The sequence below is a fragment of the Chondrus crispus genome, genomic scaffold (assembly GCF_000350225.1).
Source record: "Chondrus crispus Stackhouse genomic scaffold, scaffold_256, whole genome shotgun sequence".
Classification (NCBI taxonomy): Eukaryota; Rhodophyta; class Florideophyceae; order Gigartinales; family Gigartinaceae; genus Chondrus; species Chondrus crispus.
Genome location: NW_005179134.1, coordinates 104,768 through 112,921, shown reverse-complemented (window position 1 = coordinate 112,921; position 8,154 = coordinate 104,768). Strand labels below are relative to the sequence as shown.

Sequence of the window (8,154 nt, the reverse complement as noted above, 5' to 3'; positions counted from 1 at the left end):
GGACGCATTCAAACGCGTTCGCGTGCAAACAGCATAACAACCGACGTACCATGCGGTGTACCGACATGAAAAAAGTTATTCGTAATTGACTGCGACGGCCCTGTGCGCCATGAAGATCCACCAGCCCTTTCAATATTTGCCTGTGTGTTCAGCACAGGCCTTGACATGAAACCAAACGCGTTGCGAGTAGGAGGAATCCATATATTGCCCCCTGGTGGACTAGCCATGAATTCCAACTCGTGTTCAGCTAGCTCCGACTGACCGCCAGCCAGGCCTCTGGCACAGCACTCCAGCTTGAAAGCTGCCTCAAGAATGACTGCCGCTCGCATCATGGAGCTTTGATTGCGACGTACGTCTCTCTTGTGGTCCAGCACTTCTGCTGGAATTGCCCGTTGTTGTGCTTGTGCCGTTCGGGTTCCTACCTTTGATGCGAGAGCCTCTACAGCCGTGGCCTCCAGCAGAGCGTCAGCAGCTGCGAGCGCTGCTGAAGGTGCAGTAATTTTCGCCGCGACTGGCTTCGTGAGAGCTTCGGGGACTGGCGCCTTATTGACTACACTCGTCGGTTCGTTGGCGGTGGTGGTCATGAAGGCGCTCTCTGCACCGGGCGCAGTGGTGCTGGCAGAGCGGGGGGCAGACAACATTGACATTGTCAATTGTTGGTTGAGGAAGCTGTCCGTGGACATACGGGAGGGGCGAAAGGGAAACGGCGGGTGCGTTATGGTACTGGACGGTTGGGGTTATGACGTATTTTATAGGAATTGATAGCGTTATTGTTGTAGTCATGGGCCTACGTATGCCCACGCGGCGAATGAGAAGCGCGCGTGGCCTGCCACCCGGCTTCACGCGCCTACGTAAACGCCGCGAGCCTGCCGCTCCGCGCTCCGCACTTCGCCCTTGGAAAACCACCCGCCCAGTCTCCCCCGCACCCCGACGCGACGTTTCCTCATGTCGGGCCGCCCTCGTCCTGCATTTGTCTATCCCATTCGCTCTCTGCGCACGTCATACCAATGGCGTATATGCCCTTGGGTGAGACTGTAGAGCGATTTCGGTAATCCCATCTGGGCCGAGCCCAAGGCGAGTGTTGGGGTTGCGGTTGAGCAAGCCGCAGATGAGCGGTTTGAAGTCGGACGATGCCAAAGGCCCAGAGGTCAACCAACTGTCCGTACTCGCAGCCGCTGAGCATCTCTGGGGCGACGTACTCGCGCGTGCCGCAAAAGGTCTCGGACATGTTGATGGGGTTTGCCAGGGCGATGCGGAGGTTGGACGAGGGCGGCGGCTGGGGCTTCTGGGACGGGTGCTTCCGCTTGCCCAGCAGCTTGATGAGGCCCAAGTCGGCTCGGCGATGCGGACGTGGCCGTCCAGGTCAAGCAGGACGTTCTCCAGCTTCAAGTCGCGGTACACAACGAACAGTTTGTGGATGTAATCGACGGCGAGGAGAATCTCGGCGGGGATGCGGCGGCGCGCCTCCTTAGCTTTCACTCTCTTGCTTTTCCTAACGTTCGCGCCGCCCCCCGTGTGCCGCCACGCCTGTACGGCGCCCCCGCCCGCCCGCGGCAGACTGCCCCGCCGGACACGCTGCGCCACACACGCCCCGCCCAGTACCCCACCTTATTCTCATCACCCAGGGAGCCCTGCCTCCCGGTGATGAGAATGAGGCGGGGTCTTGCCTCCGTAGCATCCGCTCGCGGCGTAGGGGATCTTACACCTCGCCGGCAGCCGCATGCATATTTGTACCCCGCCCGCCCCCTGCACTCCCCCCACACTATCTCACTCACTCTCTCGCTCGAACACGACGAACGCCCGCACGATGAATCTCCAGGTCTGCACGCTGCTGCTCTCGGCCCTAGTTTCCCTCGCCGCGTCGTCGTCGACGGGCGAGGTGCCGGAGGGGGATGGTGAGGGCTGTGGACGGGCCGTACAGCTACGACACGACGCGGACGAACGGGCACGGACCCCTGTCGTCAGTGGACGAGGAGTTCTCCGCGTGCGGTGCGGGCGAGATCCGCCACCCTCAACTTTCCGGCGGCGGTCGGCGTCTCGCCGCTGGCCCCGCAGCCCAAGCTCGTGCGCGCCGAGTAAACGCTCGGCCCGGCCCTGCCAGCTGGAACTGGGCCCTCGCGTGGCACTTCCACCACCCCGGCGAGCACACCCTCATGGGCAAGCAGTTACCGCTCGAGAGCCACACGGTGCACCAGAGCGAGGGGGTGTGCGGGAAGGAGAGGAACACGGGGTCGGTAGTGCGCTTGCGCGGCGGAGGATAGCGCGGGCGCTCCGCCGAGCGTGAGATGGAGCCCGAGGTACGGCAACGGCGGAAGCAGGATGAGCTGGCGCGGGAGCCAGCGCGCGCGGATGGTGGTCAGGGTACCGGTGTCGCAGGCCATGAAGGAAGGAGGGGGGGAGGCAGGGGAGCGGTAGAGCGGCATGCGGATGACTCTACTCTGCACTTGGGTGCGTCGGGAGGCCGGGGCAAAGGCGACTCTCAGCGTATGAGGGGAGACGGGTGCGGCGGTAAGTGTAGGGCCGGGAGCGGGCGTAGCTGTCAAGACGGCAGGAGGGACCTTTTCTTGCATGGGCGGGCTCGGGCGGCGGTGGCAGGAGGCGGGACGCTGGGAGCCTGCACCATCAACGGCAGCTTGGCGCGGGCGGGCGGGCGGTCGGCGACAACGGCGGAGGGCTCAACTATGTCGTTGCGGGCTTCTGACGAGGTGGGGTGCCCTTTTATTTTGGGGGGTAAATTTATCAATACTGTACATGAGGGGTGCGCTTACAGATACAATTCTAGGGATTCATGTACCTACTAATATCATTTATTTATTTTTTGAATGCATTTTTATTCAAATTTATTTTTGTACGATTTTTATTCAAATTCTACGAGGGACCGATGCTGTAATGACGGGGCAGGCGTCAAGGGGTCACACTTGGGCTGGATGGGAAAGGGCTGCGCCGTGGTACGGCATGCGGGCGAGGGTTGCAGAGGCGACGCTTGACCAGATCGCGAAACTGAGGCGTTGCTGGAGGCGGTGCTTGGCGGTGCCATATGTAGATGACGTGCGGCGCGCGATGAGGTGAGCGTGGGTCCCTAGCACGCCAGTAGTGCGCGCGCTAGGCGCGCCCAGCGTGTCGAACGCGAGGGGTACGAAATCCCAATCAAGGGGAGGAAGCGGGGCATCTGATTGTAGATGGTAGGCATCGCGCACAGCGCGAGCGTGAGACCGGAGCTTTTCAGTATCTCCGGCCTCAGCTGCACCGGCAAGGTTGCGAGCAGCGGCAGAGAGAGCGCCAGAGCGGTAGGGAGAGCGAATTGTGACATCATATGCGGTAGGGTGATCGGGAGGTGCACCAGAGGGAGGAGCGGGGGGTTGGACGAGGAGGTCAGCGGGGCGTCGCGCAGTATCAGGCAGCAGAAAGGGGACTTCTAAGTCGCACTGTAGACCGGCAGCGCGAAAAGCATGGCGGGCGAGGACGTTACGGACGATGTTGTGGCGATGAATTATCCCAAACCCATGACGGCATACAGTGCGAGCGCGGCGGCGTGCAGCGGGTGCGGCGGGCGAGGGGAGCGGGGGGAAGACGACTTCTTTGTCGCCATGTGTGTGTGTGTGTCTATAAAAAAAGATATGTTAAAAAGTTGTGCGCGAAACATGATAGAAAGACTGGCTAAAAACGGCGGAATCGCTGCTTTCAGCCTGTCATCCCACTACGAATGATCCTTCCGCAATTTATTTTTTGGGGGTCGGTACTGTAGCACGAGATGGTCTGGTATAAATTGGTTGGAAATTTACTACTGCTACCGCCAGAAAGGTCGGGCGGGAGTGGTGCACACGCGAAGGCGGGACGACGGAGAAGGGGTTTTAGCAGGGGTGGTGTGCTTCGGTACCACTCCCCTGCTACCCTTTTCTTTTGGTCGCGAGTTCAATTCTTCATGAATGCGAATTTATTAAATAATGTGTTAAAATAATATGTTATTAAATAATGTGTTAAACTAATGTATAGATTCCTGAATGTCAACTCATAATTTTAAATAATTTCTGTATTCGCGCATTTTTAATTTTTGGCAGTGGCCCGTTGTATGGGGCGTATGAGCTGTTACCCGCTGCATGTTACCCGTGCTCACGGATCCTAGCATCCCTCGTACACTATGCCCTATCAGGGCACTTCAATTTCAAATTTATTCCTAAGCGGATACTGTAGTGGTGCGCACAGAAATGCAAAATTTTACACATTTAGCCACCAAATTTAGCAAAACCGATAGGGGTGCTCTTAAGGTGCGTTTGTGCGTAAAATCAGTTGGTGAAAATTGTTTTTAAATGTATCCAGAAGTTTCAGAGATATGTCGGTGGAAATGGAGGCGATGGGCGAATAAGAGTGAGTTTCGGACACACGATTCTGGATTTTTAGTAATTATTTCGAAACAATTGGGGGTGGCCGTTGAATTAGGACGCTGGGCAACCCCCCTTTATGTAAAGCTAACAACCTCCACGTATAACACGTGGGTGATTGGGTTACAAAAGCTCTGGGTGCTGGGCGTGTAGAAGATGGCGGCTCTGTGGCTCTCGTCCGCATGCTTGACACCGCCGTGAGGATTTCTTAGTCGTCTGTCTGCACAAAGGACAAGGACAAGCCTTCGCAACGGAAGAACTGTAGAACATTCGCAGGTCAAATCCGCTCGCCCTCCAAGAGTTGATTACTGTGTGGTGACAGGAAGCTGGTTGATCGATCATAGATACAAAGATATGGACTGGCAACGGCCATGAAACAAGACTCTCAATCATTCGTATCACCAGAATGAACACCACCCCCCTCAAGTACTATGACGCACCAAAGCAACACAACACAAATGCCTGGGGTGGCAAGCGTCTATGGCTTTGCGCAATTTAGACCACTATCGTCACGGAAGCGACCGGATTAGCCACCACTGCAACTACAACTGCGTGATCGTGCCAAATCAGTGAGTCCAATGTAGTCTCCACTCGAGCCAGGACAGCTTCAGACCCCGTCCTCTAGCCTTTGCACAACTTTTCTCTTCCGTGGAGTTATTCACCATGTTCATCCTGTATGAGGAACATGGCTCATGTCTGCCGTCCCCAGAATTCGATCCGTGATGTCTTGCCAGTTCTCTACCTACTCGCAACGAAGTTTGATCTATCTATCCACGTCCCACATACGCACGGTCTCGTCCCAGGATGCAGACACCACATGTCTTCTGCCCGCACTCATCCCAACGCTGCGCCCCCTATCCCTGTGTCCAGTGAACGCGCCCCTTCTTGTCCTCTGTCTGCTACCAATCCGGCGACCGCGGTGCAGTGTGCGTATGTCTCGTTACCAGAAGATGGACTAGCGTTTCATAAAGCCGGGCGATGCATGCAAAACGAGAACCAGACACTTTCATGCCTCCACTGTCATCCTGACGGTGATGTTCCCGCCAAAACTTTCGCACTTTCTTTGTACTCATTCTGAAACGCATAGAGCTAATGGCAGCTGCAGAACCACTCGTCCCAGACTACCACATCGTACACGTTAACTCAGCCCAAAAATATGTGGTCACCCTTTCCGTCTTTAGTCAGCTCAGCAAGAAACGAAAACTTTCCTCGAGACAATAGAGGACGTCTTCCCGGGGAGCACCGTCTTCCGCTTCCCTAGCCCTGTCCATGTATCTATATACCCGCACGAGCCATGAAAGATCATGGACTTTCTTGGTCAAGCTGTACAATCCATCAATGTCAGCTATGTCCATTTCCTGTGCATAGGCCTCCAACACCTCCCGGTTGCACCAGTCCACATCAAACAAAGGATGGCTTGCGAAAGAGCTGTCAAAGTCAAAAAACCGGAACCCTGGACCCTCATCGGCGCTCTTCCTGATTAGGTTTCCTAAATACAAGTCATTGTGTATCAAACAATCAGGCATTTCCCAACTAATAAGTTCCGTCAGGTATTCTTCCAGCTTGATCTTGGTGTTGGACAGCTTCTGGCTTGGTTCCGTTTCACGCACAGACAAAAGCTCCTTAGACTGAAAAAGTGAGGTCAAATTCTCACGCATCCACAGCGGTGAATAACATGGTAGCCCGGCCTGCAACAAATCGGGCAACACATCCGTGCTTGCGCGGTGCAGACGCACCACATCTCTTACCACCTGCTTACGCTCTTCATCGTCCATTTTATACAGGCCAGTCTCGTCACCGTGGTCGGCAAGGATCATTTGACGACTTTCCACGTCTGCAAACAACGGCTTGGCAACAAGATCAGGAGCAACGCTTGACATTATTGACGTGACTCCAGCATCGTTCGACGTGGATGGGCTGCATTTCAGGTAGTAATCACCCTCATTCGTCTTGATCTTTAGCACGGCTCCTCTGTATGACGCACGGAGCTGAACCAGATCCCCTATCACATGCAAATTGTGTCCATGCAATATTTCGCGCACTTTTCGAAGCGTTTCATGATGCCATTCGACAGAGGCCCAAGGCAACCGTCGAGGCGGCGAAACGTTGGCTGCGGCCTGTTCCAGTTCTCGTCGAATAGCTTGCTCCGCTCCCTTCTCCGAGTGCGATACATGGACGACACCCGCTCCGTGATTATCGGTGATGCCCACCCAACTGCATCCAGAAGGCACTCGTTCAGGTTTCTCATGGCACACAACAACGAGAATACCGCGGCTTCCCGAGTCTGAACAATCATCGGTTTCCACGTCCCACTCTTCACGGTAACAATCTCGAAGAACAATGAATGGAAATTCTATACCAATGACTGTCTTAGCAGCGCTGCACACTTCCGGTATCGGAGTGATACTTACAGTCTTAGAAAGAAATCCCGGAAGCCTCCATTCATCCGGACCGTTTGCCACAAGCAAAACGTATCGATGGCTCACATCAAAGATGAGAAGTTGCACCTCATTGACCAAATCCCTTTCACAGCGTGCCCTGGACGACTCGTAGATAGGCTGTTCGCTGCGGAACATGTCTTCCAATCCTGGGAGCGATCTTGCGTGCCCTTTCCGTCGCGCTTGTGATATTTTCCAATAAAATCTTTTGTGCTCGTTGTCGTAGAGCACGTTGAGAGAGTTTGCGTTTGCTTAAGGCGATCGCAGACTTTTGGGTAACGTTCGTACTGTGCAAGATAGCAAGGGACGGTACCATCATGTGAAAAGTGAGAAGCAAGGCCTAGATCAAAAAGAGCTCAGTGGTACTCGTCTGCGCAAAATTTGAATTTCTTTTTATAGCTTCAGAAGAGGCCTGATGCGAGGCCACGTGTCACCGAGACACAATTTTTGCTGGACTGGGTCTGCCTTTTGTAACCTTGTCAACATGTACCCTTATCTGCCAGCTTGCTCTTGACAGCTGCGCGGATAGTGGCGCCCAGTGTAGAAGCAGTGATTTGAAGAGACGCCCTTGTTGCTGTTTGAAAGGCCTTTGTAACAAAGGTTGGGTTTGGTGTTATCAATCTGAGGTTGAGAACAATTCACACTCAGCAACTTTCGTAAAGTAGAAATGATGCGGCTGACGATATGGCGCACAAGTAATCAATGCACAAGCGATACACTGCACGTGTTCAGTTGAAATGCGAACGAATGTCGATGTTGTACACGTGTATCTGCCTTGCTTCTGCGACATGAATATCCGAGTCAGGATGCACAATTGCGAAATGCGTGCTGCAAACATACATAGGAAGGGCCGTAAGTCGCGTTTACCGGCCAAATCCCGCAGGCGTATTCTATATTCTAATCTTGTCTGTGCCGTAGCAAAAACCCGAGGAAATTTCAAATCAACCTTGAGCAAGAAATGGCTGTTTGCGCTTCCAGCTGGTAACTTCATCAGACTGTTTATCGCGCAGACTGCTGCAAATTGGCAGCTCAAGAGTTCACATGTACAAGATCTAGACCTCTCCCGTGCCGCTCGACAAAACTGTCCCTGATACAGTACAGTACTTGCCGTTTTATATTCTTTCAATCACATTCCACTGGGGACTAGTCCACTACACCAGTCCACTGTTTTTTGTTTTTTCCGCAGGGAAAGCCGCTTCCTCCGTTGCAGTCTTCAAGCATCAAAATGGCGATGTTGCCGTTGGGAACAATTCTGCTCTGTGACGGCCGGCGCGGGCGTTGTAGCCACTTTCGGCTTGACGTGTGGGTTGGAATGGCGACAAGGATGGCTGATAAGC

General features: G+C 54.4%; 2 protein-coding genes; one reads left to right on the top strand and one right to left on the bottom strand.

Moving 5' to 3' along the window:
* Nucleotides 1–1,108: 1,108 nt before the first annotated feature.
* Nucleotides 1,109–1,423, top strand: CHC_T00004877001 (hypothetical protein). The gene has a single exon (XM_005716297.1). It carries the CDS (start codon nucleotides 1,109–1,111, stop codon nucleotides 1,421–1,423), a length of 315 nt encoding a protein of 104 aa, XP_005716354.1.
* A 2,182-nt stretch (nucleotides 1,424–3,605) lies between these two features.
* On the bottom strand, nucleotides 3,606–7,133 carry CHC_T00004876001 (hypothetical protein). XM_005716296.1 is given in 4 exon segments: nucleotides 3,606–4,945; nucleotides 4,946–5,142; nucleotides 5,578–6,902; nucleotides 7,087–7,133. 3 exon segments carry the CDS (start codon nucleotides 7,131–7,133, stop codon nucleotides 4,946–4,948), a joined length of 1,569 nt encoding a protein of 522 aa, XP_005716353.1. The 3' UTR covers nucleotides 3,606–4,945.
* Between the last annotated feature and the right edge of the window lie 1,021 nt (nucleotides 7,134–8,154).